This window comes from Cervus canadensis, chromosome 4 (genome assembly GCF_019320065.1).
Source record: "Cervus canadensis isolate Bull #8, Minnesota chromosome 4, ASM1932006v1, whole genome shotgun sequence".
In the NCBI taxonomy this organism is placed as follows: Eukaryota; Metazoa; Chordata; class Mammalia; order Artiodactyla; family Cervidae; genus Cervus; species Cervus canadensis.
The window spans coordinates 95,263,817-95,290,359 of NC_057389.1; the positions used below are offsets into that span (position 1 = coordinate 95,263,817).

Here is a 26,543-nt window from a genome sequence, read left to right on the forward strand (position 1 = left end):
CCTCCCTTCTCCACTTGCGCACGCTCCGCCTCTTTCCCGCGCAACCGGCGACACCGCCCATCACCGGAAACGCGCCTGCGCACTCGCGCACTGCCTGCCGGGAATTGTAGTTTCTGTGTTGTGGGCCCGGCAAGTCCAGTGGCTGCGCTCCGGTGCCGCGGCGCCCGAGGGCCGAGGCGGAAGTGGGGCAGCCACCTGGGGGCCGAGGTCGTGGGGTCGGCGGTCTCGGGGCGCCGACAAGGGGCGTGGGACTCAGGAAGGGCGCGTGCGCGGCCATAGGCCCCGGGGGAGGAGGCAGGGCAAGGCCAGGCCAGGGGTCCAGTGGTCCGAGTAGCCAGCCAGGAAGATGCACAAGAGGAAGGGACCCCCGGGACCCCCGGGCCGAGGCGCCGCCACCGCCCGCCAGGTGAGTCTGTATCCCATGGCCCCGCCGAGGTATCCCATCCCACCCTTGTCAGACGTTCAAGGGAGGGAGGGCCCCACCCCCCAAAGGAACCTGCTCTTCAGTCCCAGGTGATCCCGCGTCCCCGCCCCCTAGGTTAGGTTCGACCCCCACAGTAAGGCCTGTTGGCCCGGGCTTCCCAGCTCCTGGAGCCCCGCCCAGGGCTCAGGGCCACCTGTTGCAGTAGCAACGCCAGTCGGGAAGGGGAAGGCCTCGAACCTGGGGTAAGAAAAACAGTTATGGCTTTCCTGGACTGAGCATTCGTAACCCTCGCATCAGCTTGGCCAGGTCATACTTTTTTATCCCCATTGTACTGATGAGGATACTGAGGCCCAGAGAGGCGAAGACACCTGTCCAAGGTCATAGGGATCAACTGCTTGGCCAGAGCTAAGGGCAAATCCAGACTGCCTGCCGTGAGCCCACAGAATTGTGATTGGGCCCCTTCTCCCTGTCTCATTACCTTTTTCCTAGGCACTGGGAGAGTTTGATTTTTCTCAGCTTTGATGGAAGGAGCTCAGGCCAAAACTTAGTGCCCAGGCATTAGTCTGGCTGACCTGAAGTTCCCTCTGGGCTTCTGCATATTGGATACTTGGCTTCACACCTCTAAGCCTCAGTTTTCTCATCTGTACAATGGAGGCCTTAAGAGAGCATTTCACAGGATAGTTGTGAAAATTCATTGAGATAGTTTACAGAAAGTGCTAGAACATTGCGCTCAATAAATGGTGTCATCATCATTACTATTAGATGGAGCCATGTATGTATGATTGCCGATACTTGGCCATTTTTGACCCAAAGAAAGGGGGCGTAATTTGTGTACTCAGCCTAATATTGTCACATCATGGTTGGTCATTAGCAAGGATAGGATAGGAAGACAGGTGTGTCACACAGCCAAGACCTCACTTCCAACTTTAGCACTGTCTGTGCTTCCTTTTACTCTTGACACCTCCAGCCTTCCTGCATAGCTCCCTCTGCTGAAGATGCTGGAATGGAAAAACCCAGTTGTGCAGAGTGACTTTGCTTTGGGGAAGGGTGTAGGGCCTTATTTCACCACTGAACTTGGCTAGCAACACATCACAGGTGTGGGCTCAGAGCAGGCAGTTGGATCTCTCTCTACCTGCCCTTTGCCCCATGTTGATCTGTGCCAGAGGAGTGACTTGGCCCATCTTGAGACACCTGTTGTGTCTGGGGCCTGTTCCAGCTGATTGGCTTTCCCCAGGAGCCCTGGGTTCCTCCCCAGCAGGCTCCAGGTCCATCATAGCTGCCTCTAGCTACCTGGGGTGCATCCCATGGTATGACTGAACCCCCATTGTTCCCACAGCTGGGCCTGCTAGTTGACCTCTCCCCAGATGGCCTGATGATCCCTGAAGATGGAGTTAACGATGAGGAACTGGAGGCTGAGTTCTTGGCCTTGGTGGGAGGCCAGCCCCAAGCCTTGGAGAAGCTTAAAGGCAAAGGTGAGACTCTCAGTACACCCCTGAACCTTTTCTGAGCTCCTGTTTGGAGCTGGGCACTGAGGCAATGAGAGTATGAAGACAGAGAAGGTCCTTGTCCGCCTGGCAACCTCAGTCTGGGGAAGAGTTAAGCGATTGGCTTTGGCCCCAAAATGAGGATTCAAGTCCCACTTCTGCAACTAACTGGCTGTGTGACTTGCTGAGTTTTAGCACCTCTATGGGGCTCAGTTTCCCTGTCTGTAAAATGGGAATAATGACTAATAATGGATGTGGCATGTCCTCCAACCCATGGTTCTATGATCAGGGCTGGGATTGGGGGAGACCTGTGAGCTGGACTGGGATTCCAGGAGGAGGCACCTGCAATGGGGAGGGCCAGGTGAAGAGTGGGGGAGGAGGTGAGTCACAGTTTGTGCACAGGCCCTGGAAGAGGTGGTAGGGGGCAGGGGACTCTGCAGTGGTCAAGTGGGGCTGGAACTTGGGCACACGGAACCTTTACACTGTATAGCTAATGCAGTTGATCCTTGTTAGCTACGGATTCCGAGTTTGTGAATTCATCTATTGGTTTAAATTTATTTGTAACCTCCAAATCAGTTGCTTGGTGCACTTCTGCAGTCATTCACAGACATGCATGGAGCTGCCAAAAGTTTGAGTCACCCAGTGTGCCTGTTCCCTGCCGAGGCGACACTCTGCCTTCTCGTCTCAGCGCATAAATAGTGTCCTTTTCTTGGTCTGTGGAATGTCACGCTTTTCTCATGTTTGTGCTTTTTGTTGGTTTTGCGGATCCACGTGGTCCCCAAGCGCAGTGCCAGAGTGCTGTTTCCTGTTCCTTAGCGTGAGAAGACTAAGATGTACCTTGGAGATGAGATTGGCTGGATGGCAGCACTGACTCGATGGACATGGGTTTTGGTGGACTCTGGGAGTTGGTGACGGACAGGGAGGCCTGGCGTGCTGCGATTCATGGGGTCTCAAAGAGTCTGACACGACTGAGCGACTGAACTGAACTGTAGATGAGCTTCATTCAGGCATTAGTTATAGTACTGTGGCCTCAAGTTCCATGTTAGTGAATCAACAATATATATTAACGAAGGTGTCTTTAAGTAGAAACACACATAAAACAAGGATATATATTGCCTGTTTGACAACAATGTTGTGCCCAGAGGCTCATGGGAACCTAATGCTGTATTTCCTTCAGGGCCAGGTGGTTCATTATTCACTAATTCCAACTTTATAGAACATGGGTGCCGTGAATAACAAGAGTTACATGAACAACAAAACACTGACAGGGTGCTGTTCTAAGGGCTGCATTTACCTTTAGGCCCTGCAGTCTATGGTGGAGGAGAGACTGTTATTGCCCCCATCTAACAGATGGGAAGACTAAGGCCTAGGGAGGTGAAGCGACTTGCCCAGGGTCCCACAGTGAGAAAGTTGCAGATCTGGGGTTCCAACTCAGGCTTGTCAAGGGAGAGATGAGGCCAGGGGGATCGACAGGGAGTAGGATCATGCCTGCTGGCCCAAGGACAGTGGGGTGCCATGGAAGAGCCAGGAGAGGAAGACATACTGCCCATTGCCTGCTCCCCTAATTTTCATGGCCATGGGTGAATGGGACAGGAGGCCAGGGACTCTTGAAGGATCCTGGTTCAACTAGGGCCTCCCCTTGCCTCCAGGTCCCCTGCCCATGGAAGCCATTGAGAAGATGGCCAGCTTATGTATGAGAGACCCGGATGAGGATGAAGAGGAGGGAACGGATGAGGAGGACGTGGAGGCTGATGACGACCTGCTGGTGAGCGCCCGGGGCAGAGTAGGAGACCTCCCTCCCTTTGTTGTCCATCCAGCAGGCCCTCACAATTGGCCCCCGGCCGTGTGTCCCTGCAGGCGGAACTGAATGAGGTCCTTGGGGAGGAACAGAAGGCTTCAGAGTCCCACCCTCCTGTGGCCCAGGTATACCCCTGACAACACTGGTCCGTGCAGCCCAGGGTTCAAGGCCTCCCTCCTTCCCTCTCAACCATGGAACCTCGCACAGGTGGTGGGGTGCCTCTAATCCCCAGTTCTCCACCCTGGGAGATGGGCAATGATTTCTGCCCCTTCGGGGTTACAGGGGGCAACACACCTGGTATACAGTAGGTACTCAGCCCAGGGAGCTGTCAGGGTGGACCTGAGAGAGGGGTCACCACCCAGACCATGCACCTGGCCCCTCCCGCAGCCAAAGGCCACAACACCCAGCCCAGGGCTGGAGGCCACCTTGCAGGAGAGGCTGGCCCTCTACCAGACCGCGATCGAAAGTGCTAGGCAAGCCGGAGACAGTGCCAAGATGCGGCGCTACGACCGGGGGCTTAAGGTGAGTGGGCAGACAAGAGGGTAACCAGGTCCTCACCACTGCCCCCGGCACCCAGCTCCAGGCTCCTCCCAAACCCACGTTCACACCTTCTCCTAGACACTTGAAAACCTGCTGGCCTCGGTCCGGAAAGGCAAAGCCATCGACGAAGGGGACATCCCGCCACCTGTGGCTGTGGGGAAGGGTCCAGTGGCCACGCCCAGCCACACACCTGCACCCGTCCCGCCGGCCCCTCTGAACCCACTGGCCCCAGATCCCCGGGTCATCATGGAGAGTCCTCCTTCCGCTGCTCCATCATCATCCCTGGTCTCCGCTAAACCCCAGCCGCCCCCAGGTAGGCCACAGGCAGGGCTGGCTGATGTGGGCTGATGAGGGGGTTATTCATTTAGTGGCTGGCCCTGTGGTGGGGGGGTACAGGGCCTGCACTGATTTTTATTTTATTTTTTTTTTATGCACTGATTTTTAGATATTTTTAACACCTTTCCCTCCCAAGATCCTACTTTCCAAGGGGAACACAGGCTCACAAGAGAGGTTTTCTGTCTGTGGTAGCTATAAAATATATTTAACAAAACATTTGCCGTTTAACTATTTTTCAACATGCAATTGAGTGATATTTATCACTTTCATGATATTGTGCAACCACCACCTCTATCAGTTTCCAAAACTTTTTCATCTCCCCTATGCAGCACTAACTCCCCATTCTCCCTGGCCCAGTCCCTAGGAACCTCTGTTCTACTTTCTGTCTCTGGATTTGCCTCTTATAGATATTTCACGTAATAGAATCATCCACTGTTTGTCCTCCTGTGTCTGGCTTCCTTCAGTTAACAAAATGTTGCAGCATGTGTCAGAACTCCATTCCTTTTTAGAACTGAACAACATTATGGTTTTTTGGTTTGGTTTTGGTTTGGGTGTGCCATGTGGCTTGCAGGATCTTAGTTTCCCGACCAGAGACTGAACGCAGGTCCCAGCAGTGAAAGAGCAAAGTCCTAACCACTGGACCACCAGGGAATTCCCCTTAGAGTTTTTTTCTTTTTTTAAGATTTGTTTATTTTTATTTTATTTATTTATGGCTGCGTTGGGTCTTCATTGCTGCTTCAGGCTTTCTCTAGTTGCAACGAGGGTTACTCTTCTTGTGGTGCACAGACCTCTTATTGTGGTGGCTTCTTCTGTTGCAGAGCATGGGCCCTGAGTGCACAGGCTCAGTAGTTGCACCTCGAGGACTCTAGAACACAAGCTCCATAGTTGTGGCTCACAGGCGCAGTTGCTCCATGGCATGTGGGATCTTCCCAAGACCAGGGATCGACCCCATGTCTCCTGCACTGGCAGGCAGATTCTTAACCACTGGACGACCAGGGAAGGCCCCCACCCATAGAGTACTAAGTAAATACTTCCCAAGCCCTCAGCTTGTCCATCGTTCCTGAAACTCACTTGCTGGAGAACACACCTCCCAAGAAGTTTTCCTTCCCCTAACCTCCCCTTCCACCACCTTAAGAAAAGAAAATGGGGCAAACCAAAGGAGATACTCCAGTGCTAGCTTCGGCAGCACATATACAAAGGAGATACTCCAAATGCTGGCCTGAGGTTCAGAAAGTGAACCCCTAGTTGCTGAGTGCTTCAGCCAAGCTGGTTTCTAAGCTTTTGTTTTTAGTAAAGCTCAAGAATGACCACTGGAAATCGTGACCTGAGATTCTCAGCTGAAATCACCAACAGTTTTTCATAATGGGATTTCTTTGTATATAGCTGCGCAGGGACCCTGAGAATCACATGACATCTGTAAGACTCTGTCTCTTCCCATCTATTTGACTGATATGAAGCAGGTTTCTTTGCACGTTAAAAACAAAAAAGGAAAGTAGGGAAAGAATGAACAAGGAAATAGGAGCTAAGTGCTAGGGGGTGGACCCAGCCCCCACCTTGTCAACAAGTGCTGCCTTGCCAATATAGTTTTACTCTTAGTATATCAAAATTATCTATCAAAAAAGCTCGATATAGTTAAGATTGGCTCAGTTTTGTGCAAAAAATAATTCCAACAGTAATTCTGCCCCAAAATAAAAAAATTTTTAACACTGAGAGGGACTTGCAATGGCAGGAGATAAAGCCAATGAAATGTCAGGGTGTTACAGGACTTCCCTGGTGGTCCAGTGGTTAAGACTTTGCCTTCCAATGCAGCGGGAGCAGGTTCAATCTCAGCTCAGGGAGCTAAGCTCCCACGTGCCTTGGGACCAGAAAACTAAGACATAAAACAGAAGCAATATTGTGACAAATTCAATAAAGACTTTAAAAATGGTCCACATTGAGAAATGTCAAGATATTGGTCAGGGGGAGATAAATTAAGAGCTTGGGATTAACAGATACACCTTACTATATATTAAATAGTTCCAAAAAAACCAAGGACCTACTGTATAGCCCAGGGAACTTATGCTATACAGTAGATATATACATTATAGGTTATTACTTTATAATATTACTTTGTAATAACCTATAATGGAAAAGAATCTGAGAAAGAACATTTATTTATGTATATAAATAAATGAATCAGGTTTCTATACACCTGAAATTAACACAACATTGTAAATTAATTATACCTCAATTTAAAAAAAAGTCAAGTTGTTTTGCTTCAAATTGGACACCTTCTCAGGCAAGTCCACCAAAACAAAGCAATGAATCCAGTTATCGGTCTGAAAAAGTACAACAGGTACTTGGTGCTGTTTTCCAGGTGTTTCTAGGATGTATATCTGGGTGGTGGGTGGTGTATCTATTGTATTTTATTTTTTATACCAACAATTGTACTTACTGATTTCAATTTAAGAATACTTCTCCTAAGAACATATTAGGCATATTATTTGAAGCTGTATCTAATATAGTGTTTAAAAAGCCATTTAATCCTGTTTCCCAACTTTGCTGATACACTGCAGAAAGGTACATTTAAATGTACAATAAGGTGTTAAAAAAAGACTCGAGTACCCAAATGCATCATGTTAGGATAAAGTTCTGCCAGAAACGTGTATGTAAATAAGGGAAGACCTGAAGTTCCCAATTGCTCAATGTGAACCCTGGCATATATTTAAAAAGTAGGACTTCACTGTCCTGTGGTTGGAAATCCGTTTGCCAATGCAGAGGACACATGTTCGATCCCTGGTCGATCCCAGAAGATTCCATGTGTCCAGTTTGTATTGACAGATAAAGCACACCTGGTTTTCTTCAGCTTTGCTTTATTGCAATTCACAGATTACTGTGATTTTTTCTTTACAAATCAGTTTGTGATAACTGTAGTTTGAGCCAGTCTGTTGGCGCCATTTTTCCAACAACGTTTGCTCACTTTGTGTCTCTCTGTCACATTTTGGCAATTCTCAAAGTGTTTCAAGGTTTTTCATTATTATTATATTTGTCATGGGGATCTGTAATCAGTGATTTTCGGTGTCACTGCTACGGTTTGCTGCAGGCTCAGGTGGTAGTTAGCATTTTTTAACAATAAATTTTTTTAAATTTAATGAGTTATTTATCTTTGGCTGCACTGGGGCTTCGTTGCCGCACATGGGCTTTCTCTAGTTGCAGTGAGCAGGTTTCTCCTTGGAGTGGCGACTCTCGTTGTAGAGCATGGGCTCTAGGGTGTTCAGGCGCAGTAGTTGCAGTGCATGGGCTTAGTTACCCTGGGGAACAATAAAATTTTCTTGTATTAAAGTATGTACATTGTTTTTTTAGTCATAATGCTATTGCATATTTCATAGACTGCAGTATAGTGTAGTAACTTTTATATGTACTGGGACACCAAAAAAACCTGAGTGACTCACTTTATTACAACAATTGCTTTATTGAGGTGATCTGGAACCAAACTTATACTGTCTAAGAGGTATGCCTGTAAATGGATAAACAAATGTGGTCTGTCCATATAGTGGAATATTATTCACCCTGGAAAGGGAAGGAAATTCTGACACACGCTACAGCATGGATGAACCTTGAAGACATTACGCTGTGTGAAATAAGCCAGTCACAAAGGGACAAATACTGTATGATTTCACTTATGGGGGCCCCTGGGGAGTCAAATTCCCAGAGACAAAAAGTAGACCAGTGGGTGTCAGGGGCTGGGGGAGGGGGATGGGGAGTAAGTGTTTAATGAGGACAGAGTTCCAGTTGGGAAAGATGAAGAGAGTGCTGGAGTTGGATGGTGGTGATGGTTGTAAAACAATGTGAATGTCCTTAATGCCACTGAACTGTATACTTATAAAGGGCTAAGATGGTAAATGTTATATTGTGTGTATTTTACCACAATCTGGAAAAATGAAAAGGGAAATATTGGTGAGTTTCAAATCACCATGGTAGTTAGGATACATTTGATTTAAAAGAGCATGCCCATTGATTTAGTGTGATGATTTTCTTTATCAAATGTCAGTATTTGAAGACACTAGGAACAACAGCCATTGCCACTTTCTTAACTCAAAATGAAAAGTTTTAGATGTCAACTTAAAAACATGTAAGAGTACAGAAAGTTTTCCAGAATTTTCTTGGGGACAAAATAGCATAGGCTCTAGAGGCTGACAGTCATAGGGTTGAGTCCTCACTATGCCTTCTTCAGGCTGTGTGATTCAGGGAAACAGCATCCCCTCTCAACCTCAATTCTCAAGTCTCTAAGGTGGGCCTTTGTTGTGAGAATTAAGTAGAAATAGCTTGTGTGCCGTTCCCTCTCCCAGGTCCTTGCAGCCCTGGCCCCCTGGCCCAGTTGCAGAGCCGCCAGCGTGAGTACAAGCTGGCTGCCCTCCACGCCAAGCAGCAGGGAGACACCGCCACTGCCGCCAAACACTTCCGTGTGGCCAAGGTGCGTCCAGAGGGGTCAGGGTTGGAGGTAGAGGACAGGATGCTTCTGACATTGTGTGATAGCAAAGAACAGGGGCTCTGGAGTCAGACAGACCCAGATTTGAATCCCAGTCACTCCGTGACTATAGTTTGCTGCACCTCCTGAAGCCTCAGTTTACCCTCTCTGTGAAATGGGCATAAATGTCTAGAGGAGGCCTGAGCAAGATACTGCAGAGGGACTTCCCTGGTGGTCCAGAGACTGACCACCAGGTCAGTCTGCACTTCCACTGCAAGGGGAGCAGGTTCAATCCCTGGTCACAGAACAGCCAAAAATAAGAATTTTAAAAAGATGCTGCAAAAGAAGGGACAGAGTGAGGAGTCGTCTGCCTTGTGGCAGGTCGTGGAGGCTCCCCGTGGGGTCCTAGCTCCCAGCTGCAGCCTCCTCCCCTGATCTTCCTTCTCCCAGAGCTTTGATGCTGTCTTGGAGGCCCTGAGCCGGGGGGAGCCTGTGGACCTGTCGCGCCTGCCCCCTCCACCTGGTGAGGACCCCATCCTGCCCATCCTCCAGGACTGCTGGAGGTCTCCAGGACGTTCTTGCTGATGCTGCCACCCCTTCGGTCAGGGGGTCCCCGGGGACCCCAGCGTCAGGCCAGACTAGCCTGGTCGGGGGAAGGGCGGCCACAAGTAAGCCCCCCACTGGACTGGACCTCTCTACCCCTAGACCAGCTGCCCCAGGGCCCACCGTCACCGCCTGCGCAGTCTCCAGCTCCTGCTGTGGTGCCCTCCATGCCAGGTACGCTCCTGGGACCCTGTGGGGTGGGCCGGCCAGAGCAAGACAGTCTCCCCTCACCAGGACCCTTAACTCTACCCTCTGGTCTGGCCCAGAGGCTCCTCCACCCCCGAAGACCCTCCTGGAGGCACTAGAGCAGCGGATGGAGCGGTACCACGTGGCTGCGGCTCAAGCCAAGACCAAGGGGGACCAGCGGAAGGCTCGCATGCATGAGCGCATCGTCAAGGTGCGTGGAGACCCAAGTAGGCGGGTGGCCACCCCTAGAGACCTTGTCCAGGAAGCCCTGACACCTGTGTTTCCTGCAGCAATACCAAGACGCCATTCGAGCCCACAAGGCTGGCCGGGCGGTGGACGTGGCGGAGCTGCCCGTGCCTCCAGGTAGGCCCTGCCCCCAGCCCCACCCCACCAACCTCTGAGCCTTTGCAGGTGCTGTTCCCTCCAGCTCTCCAGTCCCAGGGAGCTGACGGCTGCACCTTCAGAAATTCTGCAAGCTTCTTAGACAACGGGTACCTTAAAATCATTTACCATGGGAATGTTTACACCACAGAAATTGGTGAACACTAAAAATTAGGAGGTTTTATCTGAAGAGTCTGTTCACCAGCCCACCACTGTCTGGTCATTTATTTATTTTAAAACATTATATATTTATTTTTGGCTGTGCTGGGTCTTTGTTGTTGCATAGGCTTTTCTCTAGTTGCAGCGAGCAGGGGCTACTCTCCAGTTGTGGTACACAGGCCTCATTGCGGTCGCTTCTCCTGTTGGAGAGCACAGGCTCTAAGGCATGCGGGCTTCAGTAGTTGCGGCTTGAGCTCTAGAACTCAGGCTCAGACATTGTGGCATTGGGGCTTAGTTTCTTCACAGCATGTGGGATCTTCCCGGATCAGGGATCAAACCCGTGTCTCTTGCTTTGGCAGATGGATTCTTTACCACTGAATCACTAGGGAAGGCCCTGGTCATTTCTTCTTTGACTCACTCCTTCCTAGTCATCAGCTCTCAGTTTTACAGATAGCTCCCCAGCTTCCCGTCACCCCCGCCGGTGGGTTGGAGGTGTCTTCTGGGATCTCAGAGCTGCCTGTGTGTCCACCATGAGAGCAAGTACAGCTCTGCCCGTTGGTCCCCCAGGAGTCCCTCCAGGCCCAGGGCCACCTCTTATGCCCAGCACACCACCTCACATGGTGCTTGCTTGTTGGAGTCTGATCACGGCCCGGCCAGGGTCAGGCAAGAGGAGCCGAGAGCAAAGAGGGAGGTTAGGATGGTCTGACATCTCCATGAAACCAGCAGCAGCTCCTTTCTTGCATTCAGAGTAGATTCAGGGCAGGGACTTCCCTGGCAGTCCTGTTCCCTGGCTCCGTGCTTCCTCTGCAGGGGGCGTGGGTTCGATCTCTGGTTGGGGAAGTAAGATCCCACATGCCTCACGGTGCAGCCCATCCCACCTCTCCATAAATAGAAGAAAGAACCGAGAAAACGCAAAGTATTGTGTTGGCCAAAAAGTTTGTTCAGGGTTTAAAAACCAGAACAGACTTTTTGGCCAACCCACATAGATTCAAAGGCCTGAGGCTCCTTAGCAGGGGAAGAACCTGTGTCTCAATCATTATAGTGTGGGCCTCACCCTCCTGACTGGGTCCCAACTGGCCACCTAGGCTTTCCCCCGATCCAGGGCCTGGAGGCCACCGAGCCCACCCAGCAGAGCCTGGTGGGGGTCCTGGAGACCGCCATGAAGCTGGCCAGCCAGGACGAAGGCCCTGAGGATGAAGAGGACGAGGAGCCTAAGAAGGTGTGAGGGGCCAGGGCCTCGGGGTGAGGCAGGGGAGTGGCATGGCAGCAAAGCAAAGCCCCAGCAGTCCTGGCCTTGAGCCAGGAAGAACCAGCTGCACATCCGGGCCTGCAACTTCCTGGCCATGAGGCCACGGGCAAGTCATCTTGCCCTCTGAACTTCAGGCTCCTCTGTACAGCGAGCACAGTCCTAATCCCTACCTCCTGGGGCTGCTGCCAAGGTTTAGTGTGAACAAGATCATATGTTGTGTTCAGTGCTGAGGAAATAGACACTGAGATGGTCAGTGTTGTCGCTGTCAGGCCTCAGCGCTGTGGGCAGCAGACTCATCACAGGTGCTGGGAAAGCTCTGACTTGCTCTCCATCCCTCTGCAGCTCAGCAGCCCTGCAGCCCCCACAGCCCAGCCCAAAGCCCCACCTTCAAAGGCACCCCCGTCAGGATCTGCCCCCATAGCCAAAGCAGCCCCCAAAGGCACATCCACCAGAGGTAGGTACGCCCCGCCCCACCTGGGCAGCCGATCGCCTGGCTGTGGGTGGGGCGGCACCTGCAGACGCCCCTGTACCCACAGCCCAGCAGCAGCTGGCCTTCCTGGAGGGCCGCAAGAAGCAGCTCTTGCAGGCTGCGCTGCGAGCCAAGCAGAAGAACGACGTGGAGGGCGCCAAGATGCACCTGCGCCAGGCCAAGGGGCTGGAGCCCATGCTGGAGGCCTCACGCAACGGGCTGCCTGTGGACATCACCAAGGTGAACCCTCTAGGCCTTGTGGACCTTCCCGGGCCCTCACCCTTCAGACTTCTGCCACTTAGCAGTCTCATGACTTGGAATGTATTTATCAGGGTCCAGGTTAAACTGCTGTAACAAACCCCTCTCCCCCGCCCAAGACAGTGGCTAAAATAAGACAGACATTTATGTTTCCTGTATGTGACACCCAGGGCATTATGGTCTCTAAAAGAAACCTCTAAAAAAGCCCTCCAGGGCCCAGGTTCTTTCCATCTTGCTACTCTGTGACACCCTAGGAGGTCATTCATGTCCACGTGGTCAAAGTGGATTGACCTTTGACCAGATAAGCAGATGCCTTATCTGCATCCTGACTATGGGCAGTGATGTGGAGTTGCCATCACTTCTACTTGCCTCCCATTGGCCAGAACTGAGTCATGTGGCCACACTTAGCTGCAGGGGAGGCTGGGACATGTAGTCTCTTGCTGGGCTACTGTGTGTCCAGCCAGAACTCCATTACTAGGGAAGAGGGGTTGGAGATCAGGGTAACAAATTGTGCCATGTGGAACAGACCATCCACTTCTCTTTGAGGATTACTTTTCTCCTTGGGAAAGAAGAAAGAACAGGGCCTGCGGGTGAAGCTGTAGTCAGGGAAGGCCTCTTGAAGGAGGCGTGATGTTTCTGCAGAGCCCTGGGTGGGTCTGCTCACAGCTGTCCAGCAGGCCCCTCCCTCACAAGCCCCGTCCTCCCCAGGTGCCGCCCGCCCCCGTCAACAAGGATGACTTTGCCCTGGTCCAGCGTCCCGGCCCAGGTCTGTCTCAGGAGTCTGCCCGACGCTACGGCGAACTCACCAAGCTCATAAGGCAGCAGCACGAGGTGAAGGGGACTTCCCTGCCCAGGTCATCACCAGTCACACGGCCCTGCTCCAACCCTCCCCTCACTGTCTTCTGCTCCCCCAGATGTGCCTGAACCACTCTAACCAGTTCACTCAGCTAGGCAACATCGCTGAAACCAGCAAGTAAGAAGCCCAGCCCCCATGCCCCACTGACTTCTGCATCCCGCAGCCTGCCCCTGGGACCAGGGACCTGAGCAGGGCCCTCTCGCTGGCAGATTTGAGAAGCTGGCAGAGGACTGTAAGCGGAGCATGGAGATTCTGAAGCAGGCCTTCGCCCGGGGTCTCCCCACGCCCACTGCTCGCTTTGAGCAGAGAACCTTCAGCGTCATCAAGTAAGGCCCCCTATACCCCGCCACTGACCCTTTGGAGAGGGGTTCACACTCCCCAGAAGCTAGCAGAGGACTTCCTTCTGGAGGAGCGTTTGGGTGGTCTGGTGGGAGCAGAGCATGTTCAAGGGTCCTGAGGCAAACATGCCGTGTGAGTAAAGGATGGCAATCAAGTGTTGACAGTGACACGTTTGGAAATGGGGACAGTCTAGTGAATGCAGAGCTGGGCCTCATCCCAAAGTCCTGGGCAAGCTCAACGGAGTGGTGAGGTGGGTCCTGCTCCTGTTACATCATCTCACACTCCAGGGAGTTGGGGTCATTTTTCCCACTTTTACACAAGGTTAGGGGTGGCCACTAGGGTAACCTAACGTCACCACTTAGGATAATCTGCACCCCTTACCCTGGCTCCCCCACATCTGCACAGCCTGGCTCCCTGTCATCCCCTCATCTCCTCCCACTGACCCCACTTCTCTCACCCGCTGCTACACAGACTTCTTTTTGGTCAATCAGATACATCAGCTGTGTTCCCACTCAGGACCTTTGCACCAGCTGTCTCCTCTGCTTAGACCCTCTTATGCAGATTACCATGTAGCAGTCTCTTTATTTTTTAAAAGTTTTTTTAGCTGTACTGCATGGCCTGCAGGATCCTAATTCCATGACCAGGGATCAAACCCATGCCCCCTGCAGTAGAAACTTGAAGTCTTAACCACTGGACTGTTAGGGAAGTCCCTGTAGCCACCTCTTCTTGACATTCAGAGTCACCTATGATGTTACTTCTCCTGAGAAGCCCTCCTTGATGGCTGTGTCTGGAGCAGCACCTCCCAAGCACACTCCACTCTCTCCAGTGTTTTAATCCTCTGCAGAGTTGTTTTTGTTTTGTTTATTTATATATTCAGGGGTCATCTGTTCACTTAGCTAATCAGGGCTCCCTGAACACAGGTGTGGTCTGCCTCATTTACCTCTGTATTTTCAGCAGTGAGGACACTGGCTGGCATATAGTAGATGCTCAAAAAACCTTGTCAGAGAAAGAGAAGGTCCCACAGCAGCTAGGGCACTTGGTGAATTCTAGAAGATTCCAGAAACTTCTAGAAGGTTCCAGAAATCTTATGCAAGGAAAGCAGTCCCACAAAGGTGAGGCCACTGACTGGTGCAGAGCTGGTCCCAAATAAATATGTGCAGATTGATGAAAGGACTAAACAGGTAGCCAGTGGCAGACCTTGATAGAGAATTGTAGTCTGTCTGGTTCTAAAACTCAAGCCTGAAAAAAAAAAAAACCTCAAGCCTGGAACCTGAGACACCCTCACGAGACTGGGGGGTGGGCCGAGAAGGTGGGCAGGACGGTGGCACTGAGATGTCTGTCTCCTGCCTTCCCTCCCGGAAGGATCTTCCCTGACCTCAGCAGCAACGACATGCTCCTGTTCATCGTGAAGGGCATCAGCTTGCCCACACCTCCAGGTGAGGGGGCACCAGGCAAGGGGCAGGGCTGTGGGGTCTACCTGTCTGCCCAACTCTGACCCTTGTCTTCCCGCAGGGCTTTCTCCTGGTGACCTGGATGTCTTTGTTCGGTTCGACTTCCCCTATCCCAACGTGGTACATGGGGAGCTGAGGGGGGATGGGCTCCAGCCCCCTCAGGCCTGGAGGATGTCGGGCCGGCAGGGGTTCAAGGGCAGGCCCCAGCCCCTGAGCTTCTTCACCTCCTGTCTGGTCACAGGAAGAAGCTCAGAAAGACAAGACCAGCGTGATCAAAAACACAGACTCCCCTGGTGAGCCCTGGCAGGAAGCAGTCCCCCACCTCCCCTCCCCACAGAAAGCCCATGAGACCATAACCTGACCCCACCCGCCCCTCCTCTCTCCCTCTTTCCCCCGGCAGAGTTCAAGGAGCAGTTCAAGCTCTGCATCAACCGCAACCACCGTGGCTTCCGAAGGGCCATCCAGACCAAAGGCATCAAGTTCGAAGTGGTCCACAAGGGGTGAGCTGGGGCCACAGGTGCTGTCTGGGCTCCAGAGGAGGGGGAGCTGCCCAGGAGCAACCATCCTGTCCCCTCTCACACACAGGGGGCTCTTTAAGACCGACCGGGTCCTGGGCACAGCCCAGCTGAAACTGGATGCCCTGGAGACAGCATGCGAGGTCCGAGAGGTCCTTGAGGTGAGAGATGGACATTGGTCTGAATACTTGGGTATAGCCGTGCCACTCACGAACTTCAGCCAGATGCTCCCTGCCCTGAACCTCCCGAAGGTCCTCTCTGCTGGCACAGCCCCTCCCCAGAAATACCAGGCTTCCCCACTACCCAGCCCTAAGTACCCTCTGCACCCTGCTCCATTAAGAGCAGCTGGTGTCTGAGCCATACCCGGGGGTTCATATTTTGGAAATTTCTCTGGTTGTCCTGGAGCCCAGCCCTGAGCCTCTAGCCACTTCCTGCTGCTGCTTTTTTTTGTAGTTTTATTTACTTATTTATTTATTTTGGCTGTGCTGGGTCTTCGTTGCCGCGCAGGCTTCCCCCTAGTTGTGTTACACGGGGGCCACTCTCTAGTTGTGGTATGCAGGTTTCCCGTTGCGGTAGCTGCTTTTGTTGTGTGCACGGGCTCTAGGGCACACAGGCTTCAGTGGTTTCGGTGCGTGGGCTCAGTAGTTGCAGCTCCCGGGCTCTAGAGCACAGGCTCTATAGCTGTGGCACACGGGCTTAGTTGCTGAGCAGCATGTGGGATCTTCCCGCACCAGGGATCGAACCCATGTCTCCTGCATTGGCAGGCGGATTCTTTACCACTGAGCCACCAGGGAAGCCCCACTGCATGCTTCTTAACAGCCTCCCCTCACTCCCATCAGGTCCTGGATGGTCGCAGGCCCACAGGGGGGCGGCTGGAGGTGATGGTTCGGATTCGTGAGCCACTGACGGCCCAGCAGTTGGAGACCACGACAGAGAGGTGGCTGGTCATCGACCCCGTGCCAGCATCCATGCCCACAGTGAGACCCCTGCCCATCAGCAGCCCTGGGGGGGACGGGGGGGCTTGGTTCAAGGTGGCCGAGACTCACAAGACTGGTTCTGTCCTCTGAAGCAGGTTGCTGGGCCCAAAGGGAAGGCTCCTCCCATACCTGCTCCTACAAGGGAGGCAGGGAACAGGTAGGTGACTGGGCCCAGCTGTGCTGGAGAGAATGCCCTTCTTCTTATCTCAGCCTCTCCTGGACAACTTATCATCAGGCACAAATTAGAGCATGTCTCTCCCCTGCTTCAAAACCTTTCCTGGCCCCTCTTCTGGAGCATCTAGTTTAAACTCCTCAGCTTGATCTTTAAGACCTTTTGTGATCAGACCACTGTCAATAATCCAGCCTTTTTTCCCCCCACTTCTTCCGGTTGGTTCATGGCTACATTTAGTTTTCACGAGCCTCTTGGCTACTCTGTGTTACAATACCCTGAGCACCCCTATGGCCACACTTGCTTCCTGCTCCTCTGCCCAGCTCTGACTGCTTTGATTCCCAGCTTGGCCGTCACCTCCTCCAGGAAGCCCTCCCTGACACCTGGCATCACAGTAGCCTGGGTGTACACCCATTGCCCCTGTCTGGTTGTGGATTCAGCAACACAGGGGGGAGCTTGGCTTGTCTCCCACTGTCCCCCGGGGCCCAGTGTGTTTGTTGAGTTAACAGGGTTGGGGGTGGGAGTTCCCTGCAGCCCCTCACCCCTCGCCAACCCCATAGATCAGCACGGCCCCTGCACAGCCTCAGCGTGCTGGCCTTCGACCAAGAGCGTCTGGAGCGGAAGGTGGGTACCGCCCTGCGAGGCTCAGTGGGGCAGGACTTGGGGTCCGCAGGTCCCTCACAGCTCCCTCTGCATCCTCTCCCCCCACCCCAGATCCTGGCCCTCAGGCAGGCGCGGCGGCCAGTGCCCCCCGAGGTGGCGCAGCAGTACCAGGACATCATGCAGCGCAGCCAGTGGCAGCGGGCACAGCTGGAGCAGGGAGGCCCGGGCATGCGGCGGGGTAGGAGCTCAGGGACGGGTGTAGGCGGAGGGGTGGAGGCCACGGGCCCCATCCTGATGTCCCCCCACCTCCATCCCTCAGAGTACATGGCCCAGCTGGAGCGCCAGCTACAGTTCTACACGGAGGCCGCCCGGCGTCTGGGCAATGATGGCAGCAGGGTGAGCCGGGCGGGCGTGGGGGCAGGGCCGAGGCCACCAGGGGCTGCCCGCTGACTCCTTCTTCACCCCCTAGGAGGCCGCCAAGGAGGCGCTGTATAGACGGAACCTGGTCGAGAGTGAGGTGAGCAGCTTGGGCATTGAGAGTGGGTGGGCGAATGTGGTCATGTCCCCGCCCTGACCCGGGCCACTTCTCCCCGCAGCTGCAGCGGCTCCGCCGGTGAGGGGCAGCGGGACAGGCAGCCCCCGGAGAGCTGGGAGCTGGCCTGCGGCCCCGATACTGCCACAACCTCGGACCAGACAAGCAGACAATCAGTGGACAGTCAACTCTGGCCGGACACATCCCCCACTGGGCCCACCTGGCCCCGCTGGAGCCTCCCCAGCAGGGGGCGTCGGCAGGGTCTGCTAGCCTGTGTGTGCCCCTCACCCAGGCCCAGCTGGGTGGGCCCTGGAAAGTCCGTTTGCACAGCCCAGGGGTGCACAGCCCCTTGCCGGCCTCCACAGCGGGAGGGTGGCTGGGACCAAGCCCCCAGGGCCCTTGCAAGCACTTTACTTCCTGTCCCTCCCCAGCCTTAACCCTGATGTCCACCCACACCCCAAAGAAACCGCTGAGGCCAGCCAGGGTCAGCCAGTCTCCCCAGAGGGTTGCCCTGGCCCAGCTGGGCCCCCAGGGCTGACACATGGAATAAACAGCCAGGGCCACACCCGGCTCACTCTGTCCTGCCCTTGTTTCTTGTTCCTGCCCCCAGTGCCTGGGCTGGGTCTCCCCCACTACCCCACCCCAGGGGGCTGATGAAGAGGTGCCTGCGAGAGGAGCAGGCTGGCAGGGAGTGTGCCCATGAAGGACATGGTCTATGCGCACACTTTGCAGGGATGTATGTGAAGCCCGTGTGTGTGTCCTTGGGGTCTGTAGTGCACCTGAGGGCATCTGTGTGTGTGTCTCTAGCTGGTGGCCTTGGGTATATCTGGGTTTACACACAAGGTCAGGTCCTACATGGTGGTGCCTGGTGACCCAGGTGCATCTCAGGGCCTTGCAAGGCAGCCTTGCCGCTCGTGGGCCCCAGGACCTGGACTAGACTGCTGGACCCACTTAGCATCCCAGAGCTTCAACGTCCGCTGCTGGATACGGCACGATGAGAGCCCCTGCCACAAGTGGAAGGGCACCTGGTCTGCGGTGAGCACTTGAAAGGGCTAGGGGGGTTTTTCTGTTTGTTTTTTGGTCACGCTGCGAGGCATACAGGATCTTAGTTCCCCAACCAAGGATTGAACCCACACCTCCTGCAGTGGAAGTGTGGACTCTTGACCACTGGATCATCAGGGAAGGCCGGGGCTAGACTTTATTGTTGCTGGCAGTGGGGGAGTGTCCAGCAGGGCCCGAGTTGCCTGTTCGCCCAGTGTGCAAGTGGCCTGCTCCCGTCTCCTGGGCTCCCTTGTGCTGGGTGGTGGCCCGTCACAGTAGCCCCGCCAGCACAGGAGAGGCAGGCCCAGCCCTCCAGGCCCAGGAGAGCCAGGTCGAGGCCCTGGGTGGGCGCTGTCTCCTTAGTCCACCGCCCAGCAGAGCCCCAGGGGTCTGGGCTGCTCTGCCGAGCTCCTCTAGGCTCAGGGGCCTGCTGCCCGTGGCTGACGTGGGGCTGTGGGCGGCAGGCGGACCAAGACTGGCTCCAGGTTCCCCGTCGTGTCCACTACGCGTAGGTGCAGGAGGCCCAGGAAGGCCTCAGGTGCGATGCTGGTCATGTGAAGCCTGTTGGCCCTGGACCAAGAGACGGGTGTGAGGGCACGTTCCAGGGGAGAGGCCCACCTGGGCCCGCTCACATCCCTTACAGCCCTCTCCTGTCGACCTGGAGTTGCCTAACCCGGCCACCGGCAGGGTACCTGAGGAAGAGGGCACGCAGGCGTGGTGTGCTGAGAAAGGCTTCAGGGCCCACGTGGCCGATGCGGTTGCCCTGCAGGTGCAGCTCCTCCAGGGCCTCGGGTAGGTCAGGGGGCACGAAGGACAGCTGATTGTGGCTGAGGTCCAGCACCTGGGCAGGCAAGCAGAGATGGCGCCGCGGTGGCCCCAGGCCCTGGGCCACCAGTTCAGCCAAGCCTCAACCTGCTCCCCTCCCAGGCCCTCATGTACACCCAGCCTGGTTCTTCTGCCCCCTCCCCCGACCTACTTCATGGCTGCCAAGTCCTGCCCTCCACAGAGGTAAGCTGAGTCCCTTCTGGGGCAGGCCTCATTCTAGGTGATGGGGGCCCAGACAGGGTCCCTGCCGGGGGAGCCACTGATGCAGTTATCACTCACAGAGACAGTATTGGGTTGACCCAAAAGTTCGTTCAGGTTTTGCCATAACATGTTATGGAAAAGCCCAATGAACTTTTGGGCCAACCCCATTCTTCCCTGGTGGCTCAGGCAGTAAGAATCGGCCTGCAATGCAGGAGACCCGGGTTCCATCCCTGGGTCTGGAAGATCCCCTGGAGGAGGGCATGGCTTCTCAGGGCTGGTCTACACTCAGTGAGGGCTCTCTTTCTAGCGTCTCAAGGCTTTCCAGGGGAGGAGCTGGGCAAGCAGGCAGAAGGGTGAAGGAGCTGCCCTGGGGATAGTATGGCCAACCAGCCTGCCCCTGACCTGCAGGGCTTGCAGCTCATGCCAGGTGCCAGGCCCGATGTCACCCACACGCAGGCGGTTATGTGCCAGGCTGAGCTCCTGGAGCTGGTGCAGGCCGGCCAGCGGCTCCGGCTCGAGGGCCCGCAGCTGGTTGCGCTGCAGCCGAAGGGTGTGCAGGCCAGCGGGCAGGCCAGAGGGCAGCTGGGTCAGCTGGTTGCCAGCCAGGTCGAGGCTGCGCAGGGCCCGCAGCCGGCGGAAGGCCCGGAGGTGCACGCGGGCGCTGGCCAGGCAGTTGTAGGCCAGGTTGAGCTCTGCCAGGCGGGGCGTGGAGGCCAGGTCCCGGGCACCCAGTGCGGCCACGCGGTTGTGGGGCAGCACCAGGGCCCGCAGGCGGCGGGGCAGCGCCTGGGGCACTCGGTCCAGCCTGTTGCCGTAGAGGTGCAGCGTGTGCAGGCCCCGCAGCAGCCGCAGCGCTCCGGCTGGCAGCCCCGTGGCCCCCAGCTGGTTGTGCTGCAGTAGCAGGTAGCGCAGGCCCCGCAGGCCGCCCAGCCGGGCCGCCTCCACCCAGCGGATGCGATTCCGGCCCAAATGCAGCACGGCCAGGGTGCGGGGCAGGCCGGCGGGCACCTCAGCCAGCTGGTTGTGGGACAGGTCCAGGTACTCCAGGCTGTGCAGCTTGCTGGCAGGAGAGAGAAAGGTGGCGTCAGATTGGGCATCCAGAGTGAAGGCCCCAGATGGATACTGCAGGGCAGGTTGGGGTGGGGGGAGTTGAGGAGCTGTCCTGAGAGATGTCTGGGCTTTCCAGGTAGCTCAGTGGTCAAAAACCTGCCTTCCAGGGGAGGAGGAGATGCAGGTTCAATCTCTGGGTCAGCAAGATCCCCTGGAGAAGGAAATGGCAACCTACTCCAGTCTTCTTGTCTGGGAGATCCCATGGACAAAGAAGCCTGGTGAGCTACAGTCCACGGGGTTGCAAAGAGTCAGACATGACTGAGCATGCAAGCACACACCCGAGAGATGTAAGGTGGAGATTTCAGTTTGGGGGTGACGAGCTGAGAGATCTGGGCAGGAAGTAAGTCTGGGGTGACTAGGTCAGAGTTCTAAGTCTGAGAGCTTCATGTGGCAGCTGCGATGTTGGGTAATAAGACTGAGGCACCAGGCGGTTGGAGGCAAGGTGCTTGGCCAAGCCTGGTACACAATAGGCACACAGCAAATGAGACCTTGAATTGGCCATAAAGGGGGGGTGGTGAAATGGAGACCTGGGGCTCCCAGATTGTAAGTCCTCAGACCCTCCTGCCAGCATGAGCCTACACCCCTCTGAGCCCCTGTCCCAGGCCCCACCTGAACGTGGTAGCATCCAGGCCACTGTCTGTCAGCTGGTTGTGCTGAAGGTAAAGCTCACGGAGGTGGGTCTGGCGGCTCAGGGCTCCTCGGGGCACCTTGGAGATGAGGTTGTTCTGGGGAGGGAGGCGGGAATGAGACCGAGGGTCCAGGGCAGAGGGCTCCTGAGTAAGGGACAGGGTGTTCTTTTGAGCAGGGCTGCTCAGAGAGAACCTGTGAGCTACCCATGCTGGAGGAAAGGACCCAAAGGCACTTTTGACTGCTGGGATGACAAGGGGTCCCCCAGGACAGGTGCAGGGGCCCCGAGGGGCGTGGGGACACGCGGGCGGTCAGCGGAGGACGGGCACCTGCAGGTGGAGCCGCTCCAGTGAGGGCGGCAGACTGGGTGGCACGTAGCTGAGCTGGTTGCTGGAGAGACTGAGGGTGGCCACCGCCTCGGAGCCGCGGAAGGCGTCAGGGGGTAGGCCGGCGTTGCTCAGCTGGTTGTTGTGGAGGTACACGGACCTGAGGGGAGCCAGGCTCCTGCCACCAGCCCGGCCCCGGCCTCCCCACCACCCCGTGCCCCAGCTCAGGGCAGGCTTCAGTGTGTGTGTGTGTGTGTATGTGTATGAGTGCATGTGTGTGTGTGTGTGTCAGTGTGTGTGTGCATGTCAGAGTGTGTGTGTCAGAGTGTGTGTGTGAATGCATGTGTGTGTGCGTGTCAGAGTGTGTGGGTGTGAGTGTGTGTGTGCATGTCAGTGTGTGTGTGTGCATGTCAGTGTGTGTGTGTGAGTTGTGTGGGTGGGTGTGACTGAGTATGTGTGTTAGTGAGTGAAGGTGTGTTGAGCATATGTGTGAGTTTGTGAGTATGTGTGAATGTGGGTGTATGCATGTGTAAGTGTGTTGAGTGTATGGTGTGAGTGGGTCGGTGGGTGTGAGTGAATGTGTGTGAATGAGTGTGTGTGTGACTGTGTGGGTGTATGTATCTGAGTGTGTGTGTGTGAGTGTACGTGTGTGTGGGAGTTGTGTGGGTGTGATTTGTGTGGGTGGGTGTGACTGAGTGTATGTGTGTGAGTGTGTTGAGCATGTGTGTGAGTTTGAGTATGTGTGAATGTGGGTGTATGTGTTGTGTATTGTGTGTGAGTGGGTGTGTGTGTGTGAGTGTGTGTGTGTGTCTGTGGGTGTATGTATCTGAGTGTGTGTGTGTGTGTGTCAAAGTGTGTGTGAGAGTTGTGTGGGTGGGTGGGTGTGACTGAGTGTGTGTGTGTGAGTGTGTGTTGAGCATACGTGTGAGTTTGAGTGAGTATGTGAATGTGTGTGTGTGTGTGTGTGTGTTGTGTATGGTGTGTGTGTGAGTGGGTGGGTGTGAGTGAATGTGTGTGAATGAGTGAATTTGTGGGTGTTTATGTATCTGAGTGTGTGTGTGTGAGTTGTGTGGGTGGGTGGGTGTGACGAGTGTGTGTGTGTGGGAGTTGTGTGGGTGTGATTTGTGTGGGTGAGTGGGTGTGACTGAGTGTATGTGTGTGAGTGAATGTGTGTTGAGCATACGTGTGAGTTTGAGTGTATGTGTGAATGTGGGTGTATGTGTGTGTGTGGTGTATTGTGTGTGAGTGGGTGTGTGTGAATGAGTGTGTGTGTGTGACTGTGTGGGTGTATGTATCTGAGTGTGTGCCTGTTGAGTGTTATGTGTGAGTGTGTGCACTCTCCAGTCTGAAATTCTCCAGACAGAGCATCCGGCCGTGTCTCCCCCGCCACTCAGAGCCTCCCCAGGGTTGGCTCATGACCCCAGTCAGACCCCAGGGTGCAGAGTGACCCCAGGCCTACCCAAGACACGGCGGGGCCTGGGCTGGGCCAGGGGCTGTACCTGAGCGCTGGCTTCTCCCCGAACGTGAGCGGGAAGATCTCAGTCACTTCGTTGGCAGCCAGATCAGCGACCCGGAGGGAGCGGGGCAGAAACTGGGGGGCCACAGAGAGCTGCGGGGGCACAGCCGCAGTGGTCCCGGTGGCACGCCCGTCCTGCGCCGCCCCGCCTGCCGCCCACCTCCGCGCAGCACTGCGTGACCCCAGCCGGCTGCGCCCTTGCCGGGCCAGCCTGGGGCGGGCTGGGGGCGCGGCGGGGCGCTCACCTTGTTGTGGGCCACGTAGATGTGCTGCAGCTGTGTCAGCGACTCGAAGGCCTCGTCGGGCAGGCCTGTGCGTGAGGCGGGCAGTGAGGGGGCCCTCCTGGCGGGGGGCGAGGGCAGGGGGCAGCCCGTGTTCCCGTCCGGGTGGAGGTTGGCAGAGGCTCCTCCGGCCCCGCCCCCGCGTGTCCTCAGAAGCCACAGCCCCCGCCCCCCACCCCCTGAGTTTCCATCCTGCTCAGCAAAGGGCAGTTCTGGGAACTGCCGCAGAGCTGCCCACAGACCCAGCTGGGGAAGGAGAGGGCAGCCCGGACCGAGCTCTGGAGGGGCCTCCTCCCGTCATACCCCCCCCCTCACCCTCAGAGGAGATGAGGTTGTTGTGGAGGTTGAGGGTCCGCAGTCCGCTGAGACGTGACAGCTCGTTGTAGGGGAGCTCCTGGAGCTGGTTGTTCTGCAGGGCAAGCCGGGGTGGGGGGCGACATTCACGCCCTGACCCCCGTGACCCTGGGCCCCCAACAGATGGCCCCACGCCCTGCTTCTCAGCTTCCCATCAGCCTAAGCAGGAAGCCCTGACGCCCCTTCACCCTGTTTGTTGTTGAGTCGCTCAGCCAAATCTGACTTTTTTGTGACCGCATGGACTGTAGCCCACCAGGCTCCTCTGCCCATGGGCTTCTCCAGGCAAGAATACTGGAGTAAATTGCCATGCCCTCCTCCAGGGAATCTTCCTGACTCAGGGATTGAACTCCTGTCTCCTGCTTGGCAGGAGGGTTCTTTACCACTGAACCTTCACCCTGTACTTGATCCCAAAGGCATTACTTCGTAACAACCCTGTAACAAAAAGACACTGGCCCCCTGGTGCCCCATCCACCCCTACAATTGACCCCAGATGCCTCATTACACTTGACCTCAAGCAACCCCGTAATCAGCAGACATTGACCCCTCCGACACCCCTAAGCTCTCAGCCCCTCCCACTTTTAGCATCTGTGCCCCCCACCTCCTCTCACCTGACTCCTGCACAGACCCCTGCGTGCTCATCAAGACCAACTCCCATCCGTGTCACGACCCACATGCCCAGCACCTCACCCCTGCACGGGGACCCCACACTCTGAACCCCAGCACTCCACAGGCTCCCCCGTCCACCCTGGGAGCCGCCCTGCACCCACACGCCGGCCCCACCTGCAGGGAGAGGTGCTGAGCAGCCCTGGTGATGTTGTCCGGGAATACCCGGAGGTCCAGGCCGTCGCAGTCCACCGTGTCGGGCCGGGGGCAGGAGCAGCGTGGGGGGCAGGCCCGAGGTGGGGGCTGGGAACTCTCCCCCAGGTGGGGGAAGGAGGCATCATCCTCCATGCCAAGGGCGGGTGGGAGGCCAGGCAGCAGCAGGAGCAGCAGCAATAGGCTCAGTCGCTGGGGGTTGAGGGACAGGTCAGGGTGTCCCCGGGCTGGGCACCGGGTCACCATGGCAACGGAAGCATCCCCGCCTGGTGGGGGGTGTGCAGCAGGCAGGCAGGCCCCACCCTCAGACCCACCCCGCCCCACCTTACCATAGCCAGCCCCGCTCTGCTGTCTCGCCCGAACTGCTGACCAGGGTTCCTTAATGGAAACCAGGCGGTCACCTCTGGAGGTTGTGCTGTGGCCGCCACCGCCCCCCATCTCACACAAACCACCCTCCTTCCCCCCAGCCCGTTCCCCCAGGGTCTCAGGGGAGCTGGCCCACCCTTTCCCCGCCCTGCGGAGGGCGGGCAGGCACCGGATGGGGTGGTGAGGACCGGCCAGCCCATCCCCTCAGTCCCACCCGCCTCCCCCAACCACCCCAGCTCGGCTTGCGTAACCTCGGCCAGCCTGGGCCGGGCCACAGGAGCGAGGAATGCTTGGGGGAAAGCTGAGATTCGCCCTGTCTGGTATTTGGGCCGACCGCAGGAGTAGGGGTGGGTGCAGAGGAGTGGAGGACACTTCAGGGCCCAGGAGGGTCCCCAGGGAGACGGGGCTGGGAGCAAGGGCTAGGGCAGACCCGGGCTCAGCCTGCCAGTCCAGACACCAGCCTGGGGCGCTCCCAGTCAGGCCTGCCATCTGGGCCCCTCCTCCCCTCTGCCAGCTGGACTCACTGGCAGCCAGACTCCCCCTGGAGTCTGTACTCCCCCTGTACCCAAATGGCCACAGCTGCCGCCGCCCAAGAGGAAATTACAAGTATTGAGGCACCAGCCGTGTGGTTAAGGATGTGCGCTCGGTGGCAGCCTGCCTGGGCTTGAACCTGGGCCCTGCCACCTCTCCTGGCCTTGGTTTCCCACTCTGCAAAGTGGGGGAATGGTGGTCTTGCCCTCCTCAGAGTGGTGTAGGGATTAACTGAGAGAATGCATAAGAAGGAGGTGACAGAGGTGACTTCCCTGGTGGTCCAGTGGGTAAGACTCTGTGCTCTTAACACGGCAGGGCAGGTTCGATCACCGGTCAGGGAACTAGGTGATCCCATATGCCACAACTAAGACCCAGGCAGCCAAACAAATGCATGAATGTGTGCGAGAGCTTGGTTGCTCAGTCATGTCCGACTCTTTGTGACCCTACAGGCTGTAGCCCGCCAGGCTCCTCTGTCCGTGGGGTTCTTCAGGCAAGAATACTAGAGTCGGTTGCCATTTCCTTCTCCAGGGCATCTTCCCAACCCGGGGATCGAACCTGCATCCCCTGCATTGGCAGGCAGGTTCTTTACCACTGAGCCACCAGGGAAATCCAAATGCACGAATTAAAAAAAAAAAAAAAAAAAAAGACAAAGGTAAGATAGCGCCCAGCACATACCAGGCCCTCAACAGCAGAGTGGCAGTGTGTGCCGAGGGGTGAGGAAGCCCATCTCTGCCCCAGGTCCCATCCCCTGAGACGCACCACTTAATGGCAAG

The 26,543-nt window shown here is 55.9% G+C and overlaps 2 protein-coding genes across 5 annotated transcripts; one reads left to right on the forward strand and one right to left on the reverse strand.

The window, feature by feature from the left end:
- The first annotated feature begins 104 nt into the window (after positions 1-104).
- On the forward strand, positions 105-18,355 carry CC2D1A (coiled-coil and C2 domain containing 1A). Of its 2 annotated transcripts, none has more exons than XM_043466891.1 (29): positions 105-406; positions 1,761-1,896; positions 3,558-3,673; positions 3,766-3,831; positions 4,094-4,228; positions 4,325-4,559; positions 8,911-9,035; positions 9,480-9,552; positions 9,735-9,806; positions 9,899-10,029; positions 10,109-10,181; positions 11,444-11,577; positions 11,950-12,061; positions 12,144-12,316; positions 13,043-13,165; positions 13,249-13,307; positions 13,400-13,516; positions 14,892-14,965; positions 15,042-15,100; positions 15,222-15,273; positions 15,381-15,480; positions 15,566-15,656; positions 16,335-16,472; positions 16,565-16,629; positions 17,202-17,265; positions 17,356-17,482; positions 17,564-17,640; positions 17,714-17,761; positions 17,841-18,355. In XM_043466891.1, exons 1-29 carry the CDS (start codon positions 347-349, stop codon positions 17,859-17,861), a joined length of 2,856 nt encoding a protein of 951 aa, XP_043322826.1. In that variant the 5' UTR covers positions 105-346; the 3' UTR covers positions 17,862-18,355. The 2 variants fall into 2 exon arrangements, with proteins under 2 accessions (XP_043322826.1, XP_043322827.1); XM_043466892.1 differs by having other exon boundaries at positions 16,568-16,629.
- Positions 18,356-18,956: 601 nt separating this feature from the next.
- On the reverse strand, positions 18,957-25,497 carry PODNL1 (podocan like 1). Of its 3 annotated transcripts, XM_043466895.1 has the most exons (11): positions 25,376-25,467; positions 25,203-25,251; positions 24,838-25,065; positions 24,019-24,112; positions 23,668-23,732; positions 23,406-23,515; positions 21,910-22,066; positions 21,563-21,678; positions 20,246-20,903; positions 19,510-19,658; positions 18,957-19,387 (listed from the first exon to the last, which is right to left on the reverse strand). In XM_043466895.1, the coding sequence occupies exons 2-11, from the start codon at positions 25,203-25,205 to the stop codon at positions 19,237-19,239; spliced, it is 1,731 nt and encodes a 576-aa protein (XP_043322830.1). In that variant the 5' UTR covers positions 25,206-25,251; positions 25,376-25,467; the 3' UTR covers positions 18,957-19,236. The 3 variants fall into 3 exon arrangements, with proteins under 3 accessions (XP_043322830.1, XP_043322828.1, XP_043322831.1); XM_043466893.1 differs by having other exon boundaries at positions 25,203-25,497; XM_043466896.1 differs by lacking the exons at positions 21,910-22,066; positions 23,406-23,515 and having other exon boundaries at positions 25,376-25,468.
- Positions 25,498-26,543: the final 1,046 nt, after the last annotated feature.

Bases quoted from the DNA above. Each gene is read 5' to 3' on its own strand.
- CC2D1A (XM_043466891.1), top strand. From the start codon at position 347: ATGCACAAGAGGAAGGGACCCCCGGGACCCCCGGGCCGAGGCGCCGCC. The intron at 11,578-11,949 runs GTGTGAGGGGCC...ATCCCTCTGCAG, and splicing joins AGGACGAGGAGCCTAAGAAG to CTCAGCAGCCCTGCAGCCCC. The intron at 16,630-17,201 runs GTAGGTGACTGG...CCAACCCCATAG, and splicing joins ACAAGGGAGGCAGGGAACAG to ATCAGCACGGCCCCTGCACA.
- PODNL1 (XM_043466893.1), bottom strand. From the start codon at position 25,439: ATGGGCTGGCCGGTCCTCACCACCCCATCCGGTGCCTGCCCGCCCTCC. The intron at 24,113-24,837 runs GTGGGGCCGGCG...CTTGCCCTGCAG, and splicing joins CTCAGCACCTCTCCCTGCAG to AACAACCAGCTCCAGGAGCT. The intron at 21,679-21,909 runs GTGCCCGTCCTC...CTCCCTCCCCAG, and splicing joins TGGAGCGGCTCCACCTGCAG to AACAACCTCATCTCCAAGGT.